At 41.4% G+C, this 22418-nt stretch overlaps 1 protein-coding gene across 4 annotated transcripts in view; it reads right to left on the reverse strand.

Annotated features, from left to right (window-relative positions):
- Window positions 1-21187, reverse strand: part of CDC14A (cell division cycle 14A) — a 181312-nt gene extending 160125 nt beyond the window's left edge. The window contains exons 1-3 of one of the 4 annotated variants that reach the window (XM_060142450.1): window positions 20724-21174; window positions 19841-19931; window positions 2741-2816 (exon numbers count right to left, since the gene is read on the reverse strand). In XM_060142450.1, the coding sequence (XP_059998433.1) occupies window positions 2741-2816; window positions 19841-19931; window positions 20724-20772 (216 nt within the window). In that variant the 5' untranslated portion in view covers window positions 20773-21174. Of the gene's footprint in view, window positions 1-2740; window positions 2817-19840; window positions 19932-20723 lie in introns of all 4 variants that reach the window. The other 3 variants (XM_060142449.1, XM_060142451.1, XM_060142453.1) reach the window with 3 other exon arrangements.
- Window positions 21188-22418: the final 1231 nt, after the last annotated feature.

Here is a 22418-nt window from a genome sequence, read left to right on the forward strand (position 1 = left end):
CAGCGTTGGGCAAGTCACATGCCTCTCCTGGGCTTCCCTTTCTGCACCTATGAAATCAGGAGCCTGGACTAAATGGTTATTTGGATTCCTAAAATGATATCGCATAGCTTTCGCATATGGAAATGATAGCTATGAGGCTGAGAAGGTGTTCGTAAACTTTGTTGAAGAACTGTCTTTATTGTATCTATCAGAATTCACGAATGTTACCTTAGTAACTTTCTTTTGTATAGGACTTCAAAATTTACAAAGCTCTCTTACACATATTTTCTAACCTCTGTACATACATAATCCTAACCACCTTTCTGTGAGAGCTCTATAAACCCTATTTTAGAGCTGAAGAAACAGATTCTACAAGGCTGAAGCTACGGCAGCTTTGAATTGGTAATGTAAGTCTTTTTCTCCTGATAAAGAGATTCTACTTGGTATGTTTTATTGAGATAACCCATGGCTTACTAACATTTAAAATTCATTCCCTCAGCAAGTAACAAGGGTCCCACTAATTGTACTAAAGCTAAAAAGGTCATTCATTCCAGGCATCCATCAGATTACCTGATCACTGAAATGAACAGAGGGGACTGTCTGAACTTTATTAAATTTGTATAATGTTGAAAGAAAGCTTTGTAAATGAAAAATATCAAAACAAGTCCTTGTATATGCTTACCCATACTGTTTAGTATAGACCATGATAGTAAAATAGTCTTAATTCAATCCATCTACTCTTATGTACTTGTTATATAGAGCACTGAGTCAGACCAGAAAATTTGTTTTCCTGATAATGATTCCTTTCTCTTCAATCATTCCAGATAGCAGACAGGTTCCACACTGTTGATTATAATACCCAGTTCATACCAACTACATACTAACAGGACTAATCAAGAAAGTGAAGAAATTCCTAGGTCCTCAAAAGGAAGAAATGGCTTTTAATTATTTATGAATTATCCTTTCCTTGTTCATTCATCCATAAAAAGTCCATTTAATATTTTTTATTAAATCATTTTGGGGATATTATTTGCTTCCTTGGTGATTACAAAAATTTTAACTTTATCTTTTAAATGATAGGCAGTAGCTTCTTTTCTGAAAAATGTAAGTAGGTTTAGAAATTGAGTTATTTGTAGTGAGGTGGATGGACCTAGAGTCTGTCATACAGAGTGAAGTAAGTCAGAAAGAGAAAAACAAATACCATATGCTAACACATACATATGGAATCTAAAAAATGGTTCTGAAGAACCTAGGGGCAGGATAGGAAGAAAGACGCAGACGTAGAAAATGGACTTGAGGACACAGGGAAGGGGAAGGGTAAGCTGGGACGAAGTGAGAGAGTGGCATGGACATATATACACTACCAAATGTAAAACAGATAGCTAGTGGGAAGCAGCCGCATAGTACAGGGATATCAGCTCGGTGCTTTGTGACCACCTAGAGGGGTGGGATAGGGAGGGTGGGAGGGAGACGCAAGAGGGAGGAGATATGGGGATATATGTATATGTATAGCTGATTCACTTTGTTATGAAGCAGAAACTAACACACAATTGTAAAGCAATTCTATTCCAATAAAGATGTTAAAAAAAATAGAAAATGAAATTTAAAAATTTAGTATGAATAAAAAATAAAATTTTTTAAAAATGTAAGTAGGTTTTACATACTATGTATTTCTGAGTCAGACACTACTTTAGAAATTAATCCCCTAAAAAGTTGATTACAACAGATCTTATGTGATTTTTGACTTTAAAAATCTCTCTTTGGTATCATTCCATGTCCATTTAGCATTTTGAGATCAATGGCAAAAATCTGTGAATTCATATTTTACAGGAAATTCTCCATGATAGACTGTCTTTTATACCTAAGTACAATAAAAATCAATCAAATCAAAAGATTATCATTAAGCAGGTAATATATACAAGGCACTGCACTATGTCATGCCAGAAACATTTTACCCAGCAGAAAGATTAAACTATCCAAGCATTATAATTTAGTGGTTATCCTCAAGAGCATGCTGTGTAGATTTCACCTTGCAAACTGAAACATTTAAGATCCCCATTTAGAAAATTGAGAGAAAAAGATAAATATTTCTTTCTTGTGATGAAGTAAGTTTACCAAAACTAGGAATATAGATGTCACTCTTCCTCATATATGCTTAGAATTTAAGAGGGAAAAAAAGCCACATGTAAAATTTAAAAAATAGAGATGAATAGTGAATGTATGACCCAAATTTTGTCATAACAGGTAAAATCCATGCTCTATTGCTGCTAGTTGATCAATCTCACTTGGCTGTTAACTCTACAGAGGTGACATTCAAGAAATACACAAAAATTTCAATCTTGATCAGATAGAAAAAGCTTATGCTCCAGAGCTCCTGCCGTGCAATGATGAGCCAGCCCCCTTCATCGCCTGGTAACAGTGTCCAGAAGTGGACCTGAAGGTTTCAGAAAATTCATCCTAGGAGGGAATTTGATAAACTCATTAATAACAACCTGAAAGGATTTGTGTTTTCTTTCTTAGATCACTATTTCAATGACTTCATTCAGCTCGTGTTTCCATTGATCCTGAAAAATGAAAGAGGTTAACATATCCTTTGTGGGGTAATCAGGTAGATCAATTTCAACTTCTAGGTGAACTACTCACTTAAATTTCCAAAGATCAAGATTACCTAACTAAATGGTATATGCACAGCAACCCCACTGGTTAGATTTCACAGTTCAAATTTTTAATACCAAAATATAAACATCACCACAATACTCACTTTTAGTTTCTTGTTTAGTTTACAGCAGTATCTGTACACCATTGCCAAGTTCAGAGGTCCAAAATCTGCATAGAAACTGAGATTTTTTTTTTAAGTAGTATTTAGTAAAGATATTTTCAGTAACATCAATGTTCATTTTTATTTTCATTAAAGTTACAATCAAGTTTCAATTATCTTTGGGAATAAAGGTTAGTATACGACTGAATCATAATAATCCAAATAACTAGTGATTTCACCCTGCCAATGCCCTCCAGTTACTATAACCAGTCTCGTAACAGGGAACTATTTGGACAGTTTTGAGTTCCACCTCCTTTCATCTCCCTGCCAGGACATTAAGTAAAAGAATTAAAAAGCAAGCACTGAAAGAACCAACATGAACAAAATATATATGTGGCCTATACTTCCTGGTTTTATTTATCACCTACTTAGTCATAAAGCACATGTACCCTAAGTTCTAATTCCAACTATTCCACTCAAACCTTGCTCTCAATTTTCAAGTATCTTAAATCCAGTAGTCTTATTTTCAGTTTCATTCTCCTTAGACTTTCTGTATTATATAACACCCTGGCTCGTCTCCTTCTCTCCACCCCTTTACATCTCCAGGATACACGCATCAGTCTGCAGATCATTTGCTGTCATGAATTAAACGATAACACTATGGAAAACAGATGGCTCCTAACCCAAGACCCAACATCAGTTTTTCCCATCTTCAACTACCTGCTGGACTTCCCATCTATGGGTCCTTCCATCACCTGGAACTCAACCCATCTTTCCTTCAAATCAGCCCTCCAGGCTGAAAACATTTTGTTTCTCCCAGTTGCTCAGACATGAAACTTCCTATTAATTTAGTTCAAATAAATATTAATTTAGTTATTATATATCAAATAAGCTACTACTCTAAGTCATCCCTTCCTTTTCTATTCCTACTTTAGCAACAAAAGTCCAGATCTTTCTTCATCTCACATCTTTAGTGTTTTAATTCTCTCTCTCCTGCCCAGTCAACCTATATTCCACACTAGAAATTAATCTTTATAAAACCTCACTTCTCACATATCCTCTCACTGTTCAAAAATGTTTAACGGCTCTTTACTCCCTTCAGAATAATTCCTTGGCTCAGAAATCAAAGCCCTAACCATCACACCCCTAGCTTCCAGGCTGATCTCTCCTAATAGTTCCCATATGGAATCTTCATTCCAACAAATATGTCCATTCCTCATTCTCGAATACTCCATGCATATTCTTTATCCAAGCCACTGCTCAGATTGGTCTCCTTGCCTGGAATGCTCTCCTTTTCTCTTTCTACTATCCTCTAGTTTCCTCAAAATCCAGTTCAAGTCCTACCTCCTGCACTCACCCTAAGAGAAAACTAACCACCCTTCTCTCAAAGTTCCCAAAACTTATCATCTGAGCCACTGTTTTGGCCCACGACACATACCGTCACATACTATGAATTATCTTTTTAAGTGTAGATCCTACCTGGCCAACTACAGTGTAAGCTTCTCACTCAGGGACTGGACATCTTGAGAATGTCCTGCTCATAATAAACTTCAACAAATAAGTCTTCATTATGACTATTTTGCTCATTAATGCCCAAATTCAATTTAGCCTAGACTATAAATTTACTAAATATCAACACGTTTCCAAAAAAAGCATCCCCCAAAGACATTTAATTTTTTAAATAAAAATTAGGATTTAATTTTTTCTGCTACCCGAATTACACTACCATAGATATGTCATTACAAATCTGCCAAAAGCCTCTTGCCTTACTTAAGAATACTGTACTTGGGCTTCCCTGGTGGCACAGTGGTTGAGAGTACGCCTGCCGATGCAGGGGACAGGGTTCGTGCCCTGGTCCGGGAGGATCCCACATGCCGCGGAGCAGCTGGGCCCGTGAGCCATGGCCTCTGAGCCTGCGCATCCGGAGCCTGTACTCCGCAATGGGAGAGGCCACAACAGTGAGAGGCCCGCATACCGTGAAAAAAAAAAAAAAAGAATACTATACTTGTATATTTTATCCATCTTAAACAAGTAGACAATATTTTGGCCCTTATATTCAAGGTAACATGAAAATTAGCCGTTCCTGCACACAGGTTTCATGAGAGTAAGAGTAGACTTGCCAAAAAAGGAAACCTGCAAGAATTTGAAATTAAAAGTTCTTCTATTTCTAGTCCCCAGTGTGATGCTGTGCTCTAAGTATAAAAAAATACCCATGAATCCAAAATGAACTATGCCTACAACAATTACCGACCAGTTCAAGCCCTGTCGACAAGAATCCACTCAAAAGAACCAAAATGAAAAGACTGTACAAATAAGTATGTACCAGCACTGATTAAGGCAGCCTTGTTTCTATCACAGAGATTTCCTTATCCTTGGGTTATTGTAAGCAAAACTCAACTAATATATCTTATTTTGCTACTTGAACATGAATTTTTTTTTTTTTTTTTTGCGGTACACGGGCCTCTCACTGTTGTGGCCTCTCCCATTGCGGAGCACAGGCTCTGGACGCGCAGGCTCAGCGGCCATGGCTCACGGGCCCAGCCGCTCCGCGGCATGTGGGATCTTCCCAGACCGGGGCACGAACCCGTGTCCCCTGCATCGGCAGGTGGACTCTCAACCACTGCGCCACCAGGGAAGCCCTGAACATGAATATTGAGACATAGAACTTTAAGGTAAATCTGGAATTTTTAGTTAAGATTATTTCAGCTTTTTTAACTCACTGTGAACAAATTTTAGGAAAGCATATAGAATTCAGGTCATCTAATTCCAGTTTCATACTAACCATTATAAGCCGACTTCAATTCCAGACTCAAAGCTATTCCTAACAATAGAGCCAGCTTAGCCACACGTACTTTTGCAAGCAACATGGTTAATGAACACACCTATTTCACCAAACAACATGAAAATAAATTGGTATACTCCAACAGCACAGGAAAAAGTAAATCAAATACAAACCTCGTCCTTAAGTTGATCTGCACTCTCCAATATGGCAGCCACTAGCCACACGTGGCTATGTAAATTTAAATTAATTGAAGTTAAATAAATTAAAAATTTAGTTCTCCCATCATATTAGCCCATTTCAAGAGTTCAAAAGCCACATGCGGCTAATGGCTACCAAGATGTACAATACAGATATATAACATTTCCATCACTGCAGAAAATGTTATGTGCTGATAGACAACACTGATCAAGATTTTAAAAAAAAGAAACAAAAAATAACAAACAACTAGAGAAATATAAATAAATAACTTATTTAAAATAACTAGAGAAATAATGAAGCACCATGAGTGAGGTATAGATGAAATGTTTAAGGACAATGTCCTTTCCTTTCAGGGGCCCACATTTTTTCCCAACAGTGAGACTAGGCTCTGGTAATTCTTGTCCCTTCCTGTTCAATGGGGTCATAGTTCCAGAAAGCCAGTTTGGGACCTAGGACAGGAGAGGGTGGAAAAATAGAAGAGGACCTAGTCCCCACTACCCTTCACAGTCCCTCAAAGAGACAATTAGCTCAGAGCATCAGATAGCTACAATGAAAGATGTATACCTCTATCTTGACCACAGCCCCAGGTTAAGGGTAGAAGAAAAACAAGCAATCTTAACCTAGAAGGTTTCTAACCTCACAATACCTTGAAGTTCAATGAGCCAGCGTTTATATCCTACAAAAGGAGGGATGGCTTTCAAGTCACACTAAGAAATTCAGTCAAAAATTTTGCACAGCCAAGAGCAATTTAGAACATGTCTTCAAAAGTCAGAATTGTCACAGACAAATATAAAGCCAACAAACTCTATCTTAAGGTCATTTTATATATCCTTTCCTTACAGTGCTTACAGTTCTAAAAATATATATGTATTTATAATATAGTTTTATATACATATAATTTTCTAACAAGCTAAATATATTTCTGAAAATGTCAAGAGCATTGAAGAAAAAATGGTCACAGCTGCTCACACCATGCTAGGTTATCACTGACTTAGATATAATAAAATGCCATGAACAGAGAAGACACCTTCCAACAACATGCCTCTTTGTAAGAAACTTCCTCACCAGAGGTGGGGAAAATGGAAACACATTTACAGGCCAGACCATTAGCTAGAGGGAAATGTTAAAATACAAAAATCAACTGATAACAATTGAAATAACTCAAATATGCTAAGAGGTATAAAATATGTACTTGAGCAACTTGGAACCAAGGCAGGAGAATAAAAGAATTGGGCTCAGGGCAGAAGAGGAGAACTGGAAAGTCATCAACCTGGGGACAGTGAAAATGGAGAGGAGAAATGGCAGAGATAAGCCGTGTAGAGACACAATAAAGAAACCCGAAGGCTGAGTGGGCTCCTAAACCTGAGGTTAATGATACATGATAGTGTCTTCTCCATTGTGGCAATTCCCAGGAAGAGGCCTCCAGAGCCACAGTCAAGCAAGGGCCCCCGCTTTTTCTAGGGTCGGGGGGAAACTCGTCTCATTTGGACAAGGAAAACCATGGATATATTATTTTATTATTGCAGAGTACCCTGAGCTTCCCCTCTAAATGAATGCACGAATGAACAAATGAATAAGTATCCCTTATGTATATATAAATTTCCCCTTGTAAGGTTGGTAAATTATGGGTCAATACCTAGAATGAAACTCATGAATTAAGTGAAAAACAGTCAATCTGTCTTTTTTATTCAGTAAGTGTAAATAGCTAAAATCAAATTCTTCCCTGTTTTGATAGGAAAGAAATGAAAAGAATTGGAGTCCTGCAAGTGGGGAGGGAAGGAAAGATAGGGTTATCTTCTGGGGAGAATGAAGAAATGGGACCAGAGCAAATGTTTACCAGGGTCACCCACTACCCACAGAATTTAGGGAAATAGAACTTGGGCCTAGAAGCCTTTCTGTTATACCCTACATGTCTAGCTCTTCTCACGAGATTTATGAAGTTTATGATGTATCATTCTTTTGTGTTTGGTTTTTCTAACAAACTCTAATTTAAGTGGGTCCATTCCTAGAGGAATCATTATTTAAAGCACAGTTGTACCTTATTCTATATATCAGAAGTTTCCTCTGAAAACTGTCAACTCCTCAGCAAAAAGATAAACTATATTCCAAGCAATACTCACTGAACAAAATTTATGACCACCTACTCTGAGCAAGGCACTACAAGTTAACATAATAATCAAAGAGTGCTGACAATACAAAAAAAAATATGAAAAAATTCTGTAAGATCATTATAACGCATGCCAACTCTTCAAACTTTTTACCAGCACTGCTGACATGTTTCGTCTATTCATTCATTCACTCACTCACTCAAATATTACTGAAAACCTGCTGACTACCAGTCCCTACCCATAAGGAGCTCACCACCCAAAAATAGACAAGTAAACATAATTACCATTGATAAATGCTAAGATAGCGGTATCCTCCAAAGCACAGTGAGATGTGTGTATATGTGTGTGTATGTACATATGTGCAAAATTTTGGTGAAATTAATCAGCACTGATCTCTGGGCTATACACTTCACCTAATATTTTCCCTATCACTAAAATATTATCAGCACCCCTCCAGTCTGATGATAAAGATCCTGTACATGGCTGAAACTCACAATGATCACATTTCAAAAAGGTCTCAAATGCTCAGCAAACATTAATCTAAGATCAAAGTACAAGTCTGAGTTTTTGCTCAAGTATAACAAACCACAGTCACATTGATGCCTACCTCCTAGGGAAGAGAGGCTAGACATCTAAGAAGCTTCCCGCTCCACATCAGTCACCTAGAGACTGATGGAAAACTAAAGACCATTGGGAAGCAAGGGGTTCGTGTCTCAACTTGATCCCTCAAAGTCCCTGGGCTGATGCCTTAGCCTCTCTGGGACTCCACATCCTCATCTATCAATAAAAATGCTGAATTAGATGGCTTCCAAAGTTCTTTCCAGCTATTATATTATATTATATTATCCTATCATATCACATTCCTAGCCATTATATATGACTATTATATATATTATATATTATATAGTGTGTATATATATTACACATATTATATATATTATATGTAATATAATATAATAATATATTGTAGTATATATAATATATAATATTGTATATATATTATATATATTGTAGTGTGTGTGTGTGTATATATATATATATATATATAAATAAAATAGTCTAGATTGTCTATGACTCTAGTTGTCCATACTAGACAAACCATTCAACAGTTCAAATGTCTCTCAAGGGCTGCTCGCCCTGTCTGATGCACTCTGCCCTCTCAATGTGTTGGGTCTAGGTACAGAAGGCATTTTCCTCAGTGTCTCCTCAGAGAATAGAAAGATCCTCACAGCTTTCTTCCTTATATTCACTATGCTTTCTACATAGCCAGAAAACAAAGCCACAGTCCAGAGAGCGGCTTCATAAGGTAGGAACCTTCACATCAGTACTATTTACTTACCTACGTAAGGTAAGTAAATACCTTACCTTACGTAGGTAAGTAAATTTGTTGAGATCACAAAGGAAGGAGAGGATCCCAATATCAACTCTCACGCCTGCCCTTTGGTACATTATCTAGGTTTTTAGGAAAGTCCAGGTACACAACTGGGAATATGAGGAACCCTTCTCCACTCACCACCTTATTAACCTGGGGCAAGTAGCAGGGCCACCTAAGCCTTCAGCTGCTGCTTCTGTAAAATGGGTTGCTGCTTTGCCTTAAAGCCAAAAGACAGACTAAATGATATCAAGGAATCTTCAGCACCAGGGTCTGTAATGCTGTAACTTCCCTCTTTGGAGCAGGTCAATTAATTAAAAACCCCATTGACTCTCAAACTAAGGTAAACAAAAGAAGACTTTTTCAGGAATGCACTGGCAAGATTAAAATTCACTCCCACAGAAACACTCTCAAGCAGTGGAAATTAACCCCTTTGTTTAATGGCAGGTATTGAAGGCAAGAGGGCCATGCAGACAGTATGCATGTGACTTTGGTAAAAAACAGAATGGGGACTGATCCCCTTTACACAAAAGACTAACCTTCCTCACATGTCATAAAGCAAGTGAGGTCCTGAAAAGGAAAATAATTACTCTAAAACCCAGCAATGATCACATTACCTCTCTAAGCTCTTGGAAATAAAACCAAAACCCTCAAACTTGTCTGTGAGGCCCAGGGTGATGCAGCCCCTACCTATCTCTCTTTGGGGCCTCATTTTGCACCATTTCCCCCATTTTAGTACTAGCAAGCTCCAACCAAGCTGTTTCTTTTAATTCTTGCCTCAGGCCCTTGGCACTTTACCCTCCCTGGCCTAATTAACACCCACTTATCCTCTAGGTCTCAGCTCCAGTCATACTTCCTCAGTGAATTCTTCTCTGATCCCTCCCCCACCTCTACCTCCACCTCCGTTGTCACCCCACTTCACACACATACACACACGCACGCGCCCACGCACACGCACCCCTTCACCCTGCAGGCCACTTTTCGTTGTTATGTGCTTCCAAAACCACAGGTCTTTCCTTCAGAGAACTTACAAAACAGTCCTATGTCTCAATATTTGATTAATGGCCTCCCAAAGCCTCACTGGACTATAAACTCGATGAGAACAGGGTTGGGTTAAAATTTGCTCATTAATGTCTCCCTAGGACCTGGCACAGAGATGACTGAGTAAATGAATGAAAGATTGACGTGGTTGGTTCATCTGCAAAAATACCGCCTTCTTCCATTTAATCCTAAACTATACACCAGGTCAAATCTGGGGAAAGATATCCGACATCACATTTTACTAGCTTTGGGTACAAAATTGAACTAAGTAGACAAAATTGACAAAAATAACCTAAAAAGGAAAGGGCAGTGAGGGGGATGGAGAATGGCGAGGTCATCCACCTCTCTAGAGCAGGGAAAGGTTGGGAGCACCCATCTCCACAGTCTCCCCCCGACCCGGCCTGCATCTTTATTACTGGCTTGCTCCCAATGTGACCTCCTCCGGAAGTAACCCCCAATCTAAAAAGACTCACCCCAACTAAGCACCATCCCAACTCCTTTTTTGCTTAGCAGCCCCTTCAATTCTATCTGAGAGTTTTGCCAAGTTAAAATCATTCTAAACCTTTACTTTTGGGTTTTCTAGAGCTGTAGGCAATCTGCTATAGGCCATATAAAATAAAACACATTTGACACTAGTTAAAGCATCTGGCAGAACATGAAAGACGCTATTTTCAAGCCCACTATTCACAGCTCCCTAGAAAAGACCTTTTAACCCTTTTCTTTATCACACACTTAGAAAAAAATAAAATGTTTTTAGCATTTCAGATTAATTCAGCTGCAGACGATCAATAATTTGACTACCAGGACTAATGTAAATGCTGCATATATTCCACACTCTCTTAAAAGGACGATAAATGTATAGAATAAGAAATCAGTTATACAAGGATCCCCAACTCAGAAATCTCAATCTGGAATATAAGTGAGAATCACAAGTAAGCCAAAAAACAAAGTCACATTGCTTTTTCTAAAGCCTGTCACAAACCCATGCCCTTTAGCGATGTCTATAAAACACTCTCAGACTCGCTTGGAGTCTATTTAGCCTTATTTTGTATAAAATGTGATATCTAGTTCCTATGCCCATAGTATATTAGACTCATCAGACAGATCATAGGCAGAAGGCAGCTATTGGCAGCTGGTACATTGATAATAATGTCAAAAGCTAACCCAACAGTATGCAACACCTAGAAAGTACTCATGGTAGTCATCATCAAAAACTGACTGAATAAATTAAAACCACTAAAAGACAAAAAACATTTAGCAAGCAAGCACCATCTGCTACATAAGCAGAGATCCCTTTATTCCTTAGGAGCTCCTAAAACTATCCCTGAATTACAGTGAAACTATACAACCAATGTATTCATAATAATAGAGTCTGAGTATTACAGAAAAAAAAGCAAATCATAATCAGTAAATTCTTTAACAAGGCAAAAATGTACATTCATTTTAGGAAGGTTTCCATAAATTACAAAAATGCTTTGATATTTTAAGATGTGATTTTCTAACTCTTTGTAAAAGCTGCCCCAGTGAAATGCCACATTCTCAGACAAGATAAATGCATTACAAGAGTATATCCATCAAGGAGAGCAAATCTGAAATAAACCATCTTTTCCGGTTCTCAAAAGAAAATTAAATTTTATAAGAAAAGAAGAAGTCCAAACTAGCAAATTCTTTAATTTGTCAATAGGACGTGACCGTCTTTAAGACCAAAATATTAAACTAATAAATTAATAAATGAAACATTTTATTCAAAAACTCTAGTTCACACAAACTATTTTCCATAAAGGAATTCTCTATTAATCACAAGTAATCGTGATCCTTTATCAGATGTTTCCAAGTTGTCGAGGACCAGGAGTGTTACATCCTTTAATAAATACGGCAATATATTTGATGGTTCTCATTCAACATCTGATTCTTTGGTGGTCCTGGAAATATTTAGGTGATTAACAAAACCAACTTTTTTTTTTTTTCTTTGTGGTATGCGGGCCTCTCACTGTTGTGGCCTCTCCCTTTGCGGGGCACAGGCTCCGGACGCGCAGGCCCAGCAGCCATGGCTCACGGGCCTAGCCGCTCCGCGGCATGTGGGATCTTCCCGGACCGGGGCACAAACCCGTGTCCCCTGCATCGGCAGGCGGACTCTCAACCACTGCGCCACCAGGGAAGCCCAAAACCAACTTTTTAAATGTAAAAAAATTTTTTAAAGAAACAATGAATTCCACGCTTAAGCCCAACTCAAATCAGTGAGCCAGAAAGGAACTTGAGATCAGCTGTCCCACCCACCTCCCCAGATTTTAAACAAGTAAATATCTAAATATCCAGAGCAGACATTGTCTATTTTCTGCTGAAAGATCACAAAACACAAAGACTCCTCGTCCATTTTCATTATAGACCCCCTTTATAGACCACTTTCATTATAGACCCCCCTTTTTTACTTCTCTTCGCCATCCCCAAAATAAAACAAGGCAACAAAAAAGGCAGCTCTTCCATCTGATTTACAGACATGGCCTACTTTAAGGTGTCCCTTTCTCCCAATCACCCAAGTCAGAAACCTTGAACTTAACCTTCAATTCCCCCACCCCCTCATCTGGTCAGTCCCAAATACAGTCACTCCATCCTCTCTAGCCTCTCCCCCACCGGGCCTTTCTGTTCCCATTGCTACAACCATAAACCAGCCTGGCCACAGACAACAGACACCCCACCTCCCAGCCATGGGAGTATCTGTCCTAAGCAGAGCTCTGCTCCGTCTCCCTGTCATTCATAAACCAGCAGAAGTGAGATCCAAACAGCTTTCCATAGGCCAGTCCCCAACCATGTTTCCAGCCTCCCCTGTGACCTCTCTGCACTGCAAGTATTTTGCCTCACCTGACAGAATCTTGCTATTCCCCAACACTGAAATCTTTCTTTCTTTCCTCCTTCTTCACTCACTCATTCATTCAGCTAAAATTTCTTGTACACCATCTCTATGCCAGGCACTGTGCTGGGTATAGGGATACAGTGGTGAGCAAAAATAGGCAGTACTTGTCCTCACGGAGATCATAAAATTTACTCTTTTGCTCTTACACACCCTTCAAAAGCTAGTTCAAATATCATAGCCTTTATATCTCTTCCTTTCTTAGATTTCTAATATGTACATTTACAGCTTTTGTCATATATTGCCTTGCAATGTATTGTTTCCACTTCCTTCTTTATGTATCTGTGTATCCCCAAAGCATTAGCACAGTGCTCTGCACCAAAATCTATCCCATCTAAATGTTAAGTTTTCTCTATTTCCAACCGCTTACAACTTTCTTTTAAATTTTGCTTTTTTCACTTCCCATAAAAATGTGTCGAGTCTTTTTTTCTTTTTCTTTGTTTTTTAAGCACGAAGGTGTATTAAGCTGTGGCTAAGTAAAGGTCATTTAATTTCAGCTTTGGAATGTGTTTATGAACTTACAAATGAGAACATCTGATGTCTTAGGGATCTACTTCAAACACAATAATGAAGCTGCCCTGTGGTGACTTGGCTGACAAAGAACTTGGACGGCAGACAGCTCCTCATTGGACTCTCGTACAGTCTATTCGGATCCCTCTCTCAGGCTGCCCTTTTAAGACTAGCCCTGTCAGTTTTAACCGAGTCCTCAGCACCTCCGTTAAATTTTGCATTTTCACCAGGCTTATCTCAAGCAAACTGAAAGAACTGAGTAACAATTTGTCCTTATGAAGAGCAGAGACTGACTACCCACTGTGAATGCCTAGGAGGTCAAAACAGCAACTATTTAATAAATCAATATCCTGAAAATAACAGTTGACTCCAGTGGGTCACAGAATTAAGAACTGACCAGTGAATGTATACAGATATGTCTATTTCCTCATCACATACACAGCATAGTACTCCTGTTTATGTGCACAGGTGTACACATACACAAGCACACGCCTAAAACTCATGCGTTCAAAACAGAGAGTGGAAAAAGTGGCCCTGAACAATACTGGGTTATTTCTGCAAGGTTAGGATGGGAGGAAGGAGAACAGGGGAAGAAAGTAGAAACCTATACCATCTTTTAAAAGCTAAAGAGTTTTCCAAGTTTTTAGGAGAATTCTATACAGAAATCATTACATCTTATGTTACACCAGTTAAGCAGCAAGAACATTTCACCAGACAGTCTGCAAAAAGTTTTCACCGGCTTATAAAAACTGGGCTTTTGTTCTCATCTCTCCTATTAATATATAATGATAATTAACTCAATTTACTTTCTCTCTCCTTTTTAGACAGGGCAGTCTACTGAAAGGAGAAAAAGCAAAATTACACCCACAAAAGTGGAGCCGTGGAAAAACATTTTAATTACTATCACACATTCCCAGATACAGCCTGCACACAAATTTGTGCACACAACGTCAGCAGCACATTTACTGCCAAAGCCATCACCACCCAAGTTAGAAGGGCCACGTGAGCCAGGGAGGGGCAAAGCTGTTCTGCACCCTCCCCCCAACCAGGCTCAGGACAACTGGGAACTTGCTGGAAGCATAAGAGCAAGACTTCAGGGCAAATTTACTAGCTCAATGACCTTAAGCTCTACATAACCCTCTCTGGGCCTCAGTTTCCTTATCTATAAAGTGGTGATAATAATAGCACCTAACTCCTAGGGTTGCTCTGAAGATTGAGTTAATGTGTATAAAGGATATAGAACATTGCCTGTCACAGGACTATAAATATCTGTCTATATCATTGCAATTTATAATGAAAGCTAAGGTACCAAATGATGGCCCTAAGGCTCTTACAAGATCACATATCTGTGTATGTATATATGTGCTTAGATGGCATTCAGCTGTCCGTTAAATAAACCTACTTGTTACACATTAAATTTAAAATAAAAATTGAAAAACCAAAAGTGTTTCTTCCTACCTCTATCTAACCTAAATATCCATTCCCACAAGTATTTCCGGGCAAGAGAAGTTTTTCTGTATTTCTCTCAAAGATGTCCTAGGCTCACATTTCAACTCAAACCTATGCTACAGGCTACATAAAAGAAATAATTCTTCTATAAATTACTTATCCAAAAATTCCCGGTTGTATTAATATCAGGCTGCTTTAATAAAGTTTAAATGAAAATTGAACATTTTAAATTATTTAAATCTTCAAGTTAGCTAATTAGTCCTCATTAGAGGCTGCTCATTCTTCCATGCTAAAACATTTGGTGAAATCCTTTGAATCGTTTCAGAAACTGCTTAATATTCAGTCCCCAGAGTATGACCATGAAGGGTTCTCTCCTGCATTTTCAATACCTTTCCTTTGCAAACACAAGGAGAGAAGAAATGAAAATGGACAAGACCTCTACACTCTCCTTTATAGCAAACTGGCTTTCTATGCATAAACATCCAACCCTACACCCATCACCATTAAGAGGGGCACACCAAGGTTATAATAATTAAAATATTTGATTTTGCTAACTTTTGAGCCAAAAACAATTTGAGCCAAGTAATAAAAAGTAAGCCTCTCTTTAGATTACATGGCCCAATTCCAAAACCAAAGAACTAGCCTTTCTGGAGGGTTGTACATTATTTGCAGCTTAATCACATACAGACAAATCTTTGAAAGGCTCCCTTTTTATGGGGCTACTTTTTTCCCACAAGTGTGTTAGTCTACACACTGATGTTAATTCTGATCTGTGAAATCATAAACCAAGGACAAATGTATGTTTATTATCAACCACATTTTACTAAAACTGCTCAGGCCTTTATATCAATGTGATAAATTCTGTTTAAAAATCAAGGAGAGGGCTTCCCCGGTGGCGCAGTGGTTGGGAGTCCGCCTGCTGATGCAGGGGACACAGGTTCGTTCCCCGGTCTGGGAAGAACCCACATGCCGCGGAGTAGCTGGGCCCGTGAGCCATGGCCGCTGAACCTGCGCGTCCGGAGCCTGTGCTCCGCAACGGGAGAGGCCACAACAGTGAGACGCCCGCGTACCGCAAAAAAAAAAAAAAAAAAAATCAAGGAGAAAATTCATACTTTCATTTCTAATAAACAGCCTGACCTCATAAGGCCACTTGGTTAAATTTTCTCCACCAGCTTCTCAGAAGGTTGCCATTTCAATCATAATGCACTAATGTCTCTCCATAGCTAAATAAACATCTGCACAAAACACAGCTGTGTCCAGAATGCCCACAGCCTAATATTTAAAGAGTCTACTTCCTGATTCAAAAATAATAGTTGCATTTCCAGGGTGATAATTTAGTCAGAAAGGCAGTATTTCACTTATACATTCAGCAAATAACTACACAGATACAGGGCTGTACAAGGCCCTGTGTGATTATGTATACTAATATTCCCCTTTCCTTAAAGACATGTACAATCTGATATGATAGTCAAGGTTTTCCTCACCATAAGCCGTCCTCCATAGAAGAACCCAGATATTACTCATCCTTCAGGGGCTTTACAGTCTCTCTCATTCAATACCTCCCTGAAGTGGAGCTGAAGAGATGGATTGCACCACTTCTGTCCCTCTCCCCTTTCTTCTCTCTCCTTCGGCATTTGTCCACCTCTTTGGCTGCTTATTTCCACCTCTTTCCCTTGCTCCTCTCATCCTGGTCATGCCTATGAAATACAGGCCTTGATATTTTTTCTTTCTTCCCAGAAATCACATCATTCTCAAGGCTTTATCATCTCTTTGTGGAAAATTCCCAAATTTAAGGACTTCAAATTTATGTGATATCCAACACTGACGTGCACATCCCTTAAATTCCTTAATTCCAACCTGACCAACACAGAATGCCTGATCTCCCCACTAAAGCCAATTCTTCTGCCCTACTTCTTATTTCAGTCAATGGTCCCAGCAGGTTCACCATGACCCAGGCTGTCTTAAAGACTTCTTTGACCCCTCTTTTTCCTCAGCACCCCACCAACCCACCCACCTGATGTGTTCCCAAGTCACATGGATTCAGAGCCCTTCTTCCCACCACCATTGCCACCAGTCCTAATCTAGACACTTATTTCTCCCCACTGAACATTTCAGAATTTTTCTAGGTGGGCTCTACCTCCTCTCTAATCCATCTTAAGTGACGATAGCATCATATTAATTTTTTTAGAGAGGATATATGTACTCTGGAACCAGAGGGCTTGGTTTTAAATTCCAGGTCTGCTACTTCTTACTTCTGTGACCGTGGGCAAGTTACCTAACCTCTCTGTACCTTACTCTCATCGTTTGCACACTAAGGATGGTAATAGTAGCTGCCTCAAAACTGTTGTGAACATAAAATAAATTAATAGTTATGGGGCACCTAGAACAGCATCTGGCATGCATTTAAATGCTCAATAAATGTTTGCCATTATTTGCAGTTAGCATAGGTCCAGTCATACCCTGGACTGCCCCCAGATCCTCAAGAGAGTCCCATGGCATACCATGCTGCATTCAATCTGCCCAGCTGACCTTTCAGCTTCCTATCACACAGCCCCACTTGAACCTGTACACACACCAGGCAAATCAGAGGTCTTACTATTCCCTGAACACACGCCAGAGCCTCCCTCCTCATCCTCACTGTTCCCACTTCTGGGATCTCTCATCTCATATCTCTGTCCATCCTTCAAGCCAGTCTTAACTCCTTCATGAAGCCTTTTCTGAACCCCTCAACCAGAAGTGCTCCCCAATGCCCATGAATTCCCCCCAGCACAGGGGTTATGTTACTCTATGGCAGTCATCTTTTCTCTCCGTCTCACTGCAGTCCTGTCTTTCTCCCTGCAGGTTTGGAGCTCCTTGAAGGTAACATATGCATCCATCATCCGTGTATTCACTACATCCTCTAGCCCTGTGAAATATGTTGAGGTGACAAAAAAATGGAGGTGTGGGTGATCAGAACCATAGCCACTACTGTGGCATAGTAGTTAGGCACCTCAAATAAAAAGAAATACACACTCTGCCCAGACTGGAGTCCTCATCATAGTTTTGAATGACATCAAAACTCACAATATAAATTGGATGGTCTCTCCAGCAAGTCTTTCTTTACAGGACACCAGAAATACAGTAGAATCAATATAAGAAGAATGTGGTTTGTAGCCCCATCCTAAAATACTAACATCAAAATCACACAAAAAATTTTCCTCATATATTAATAGTAGAATCAAAAAACCACTGACTACGGACTGTGTTTAGTTGACTAAATGTAATTTTCTGCTAGATCTACCATCTAGCAATCCCAAGAGAAGCAACTTAGACCTCAAGGCCTGGAGCTTGTTCAGTGACATATTAACTTCTGGCACATCACTGAAGAATTAAACATAATGGCATATACACAGTCCCTACCCTCGGACTCATGAGAGGTCCCCAAACCCTACACGCAGAAAAAGAGGGCGACAACAATGCACATTCCCAACAATAGAATGAACACTCCATAAACACTGCTGGCAGTGACATCATCCAGGTACCAGAGGTCAGAGAGCAGGCAGTGCAGTACTCCATGCTATCTAGGAGCAGAGCTGTAATCTGACACCAGGGATTTAGACCTCTTTGCCCAGCAACTCTGGGCATTCAGGAGCCGCAGCAAAGGGCTCTTTCTTTCCCACTTTCACTTCAGCCATTCAAGGAGCATCCTGCTCCCAGCACCACTGAGAGAAATGTCCCGAAGACATCAGTTTCAAGAATCCCTATGATTAAGTGAAATTAAAGAATGTTTTCCCTCAAATAAAAGATATGCTCTTGAAGTCTGAGAATACTCTCACTCTTCCAATACCCGGTGGTACCCACAAATCCTTTGGCAGAACTGCCAAAATCCCTCTTAACATGACAAGTCCTAGGAAGCTTACTAAGTAACTATGGTTCATTTAACTATGTTCATTTAATTGCACGTTTGGTTAAGAAAACAAGGAAGTAAAATTAAATGTTTGTTAGAATATGCTGGACAACTCTGAAACACTAGCTCTTTTAATAAAAGGACATAATTATGTCAACTCAGCCTTCTTATTCCTTATTATATGTTGCTTTTATTAAGTAGAGATTTATCTCTCTTTAAGTTTTTACTATACTATACGATATCTTTTTCCTGTAGATCAATGGTCTTTCACAGAAAACAGTTCCCTACTTGTATCTTACACTCTCAAATCCTAATCCCACAGAGGCAGAGTAAACAAAGAATGTAAATTAGCACTCCTATACCACTTCCTCAAAGGCAAAAATAATAATACTGTGAAGCTTGGGGCACCCAAATAAAATAACTCAGTAATTTACCACACAGATAAACTCAATACACACACTGCCCTGTACTCTGTAGGTGCTCCAATAAATACTCCATGAACTGATTCACAGGCCTACTACAGAATCTGGCAAGGACAGAGGGTGCGTCTCCCTGGTCCTGCTCTGGGGAGTGTTAGGAATCTACGGTTGCAGTTTATTGTGGTGGTAGGAAGAACTAATATAGATAGAGGTCTAAAAGAAATGAGGTGACGATAGGTTCAAATTATGTTAACTTTCCCTGCACCTCTCCCCAAGCATCTGAGCCTAAAGAAATTGGATTTGTTGCTTGCACCACGGGGGGAAGGTGAATAAAACTGCCATAAAGGTGCACTGCATTTCCTCACCAAAGAGCCAACAAACTAAATGGTTGAGAAAAAAAAGAAAAAAAGAAAGAAAGAAAGAAACTTACTTTTCATAGACCAGCTCCTCATCGATGGAGAAATAGTGGGTATTTACTGTGCTTTTTGGTCTATTCCTTAAAGTAGCAAAATATAACCGATCTGAAAGACAAGTTTAAAAGACAGGAGAAAACATATGAGAAGTAGGGAAGCTGGGGCAGGGGGGGTTGCTAATGCAACAAGATCAAAATAACAACCGCCACCCATTATTTAAAGACCCCATTAACACATGGAATTCTTGCAGAGCCCTGATCTCTCCCACAAAGCGACAGAGATCCAAGAGCATACCAGTTAGAGAAGCGAGAAGAGGGCCCGACTGAGAACTCAGCGGTGGGCAGAGCTCCCATATCCCCCTTGTTCAGGCCAGCGGGAGCAGGTAGAAGCTGAGGGTACCCGTAGCACTGGAGATGCAAGTTTGGTTCAGAAATGTCCAGACCTCAGCAGCTGCGGAAGGGGAAGGGAGAGGCCAGAGGCGAGCCTCTCCCCTGCAGCTCCGGAGACTTCAAGAAGAGGAAGGGAGGAGAGACGGGGTTTGTGTCTGGAGATGTCCCGAAAACCGAGTCCAGCAGTAGAAGGATAAAGGCAACCGAAAGGATCCGCACGAGCCGCTGCATGCAGGAGCCCGGGAGAGGCCGGCGCCGTCCCATTATCGGGCGGGGAGGCCTTCCGAGCGTGCTGCAGAGGGAACGAGGGACGCAAGAAAGACAGAGAAGCCGGAAGCAGGGGGTCCTCGGGGAGAGGATAGCACCGAGAGGGGACGAGAGCCCACGCAGCGACCGCAATACGCTGGGGGCCCAGGAAGAAGCCGGAGACAGTGGTTGGGACGTTGGGGCGAGAAGTGAAAAGAGTTGGGGGCGACGGAGGGTTGGAGGATGCGGGGCGGCTGCTCCTCACCTTTCAGGAACTCGCAAGCCCCGATTAGTTCCCCTGACTCCGCTGCCATCTTAAGCGAGATACGCACGGGGGAGGGCTGGGTCCTGGCCAGCTGAGGTCACCCGCCCCCGGGGGCTTCCCCACTGCCCAGGAGCCGGGAAGCTTGCTGTCCCGAACACCAAGCCCGCCCGAGAGAGGCAGCAGGCGCCGAGGGCGGAGGCAGCTGGGGGGTCAGCGCGCAGGGCGCCCCGGGGACATTCCGTGGGGAACCCGAGCACCCTCCGAGCGGGGCGCACACGCCCCGGTCTGTGGCCACTCCGCTTCGGACCCGGCTGCTGCCGCTGCTCCGCCGCCGCCGCCGCGCCTGGGAAACGCAGACCAGCTCTCACGGCCGGGCAAAGTCTTCCCCCGGCTCCCAAAGGGATCATGGAGGAGGAGACTTCTGGCCCCGCTCGCGCCCGTGGCTACTCGTGCGGCAGCGGGCAGGACTCTGGTGCCCGCCGGCTGGCAGCAGCTGCTCCGGCTCCTCCTTCGCCACCTTCTTTCAGCAGCAACTCTTCCTCCTCCTCCTGCCCCTGGGTCCGCCCCCAGACCTTCTTCCCCGCCCTCCTTCAGCCCCCTCCACTTTCACGGCTCCGCGGCCATCCCTTAAAGGGACAGCGCCGCTCCTTTCTCCGCGCCCGCACCGCGCCCCAGTTACCAAGCGCCCCGCGGATCACTAAGAGCCGGTTGCTAAGGCTTTGTTGTCGTCCACCAATTGCTGTACAGGAAACGCGGTCCCGGACTCTGAGGAGCCGGGCGGGGCCTCCAGACCAGAAAGTTATGAATGAAACGGTGGAGTTGGGAGTGGTCCCGGAGGGCACTGAAGCGGCTTCGCAGGCAAGAATGAGCCCGCGCCCCTCCGTTTTCTGCACGCACTTAGTCTTCTTCCTATTCCAGATTTTTTGTCTGTCTCTCTCATTCTCTACCTCTCTCTCCCCACTCACCCTTGTTCTTCTAAACTCTTGCATGCGCGCGTGGACACACACACACACACACACACACACACACACACACACTCTTAAAGCTCTCAGAACTCCGTGCCCCACCTTACCTATAGCTAATCTTTCAACCAACCCCCATCCTCACCACTGACAGACCTCTATCTTTACTAAAAAAAAGAAGCCCTACCTCCTAGCTCAGAAGAACACCTACTGGTTTCCTCTACACATATTGGACTCTGAATTAACTTGTGCTTTGTTCTCACTGGGTAAAAGGTTCCCAGCCGGTTCCCCACGTCCTCTAATTTGGGTCGCCGCTGTGGGCGCAAAATCATCACAAATACCTAACCTTTATGTGGCTCTGGTCCTGGAGGGGGGCGGGGCGGAGGAGCGAGGCCAGCCGGGGGGCAGGGGAGGGAATAGGGGAGAGGGAAGAGGGCCACTTGTCCACGGGGAAAATTATCACAAAAGAATATCTTTACACAGTCTTAGCTGAAGCGCTGCAGAGAGTGGTTCATCTCAAAGAAGCCCTTGACTTGTTTCCGTGAGGCTTCTCGTACAGCTCGAACAACTTTAAAGCAGGGTGTCCTACCGGTGTGCCTAATTAGAGAGCAGTCCCTTCCATATGAAAATGGCGCTACAGACCCATCACCGGAAGAGCATGCGCTCTGAGTGGTTTCTCCAGAAACAGACAGGGATTTGTGCCAGCCTTCGGTTTCGCAGTCGTTTGTTTACC

This window comes from Lagenorhynchus albirostris, chromosome 2, assembly GCF_949774975.1.
Source record: "Lagenorhynchus albirostris chromosome 2, mLagAlb1.1, whole genome shotgun sequence".
Taxonomy (NCBI): Eukaryota; Metazoa; Chordata; class Mammalia; order Artiodactyla; family Delphinidae; genus Lagenorhynchus; species Lagenorhynchus albirostris.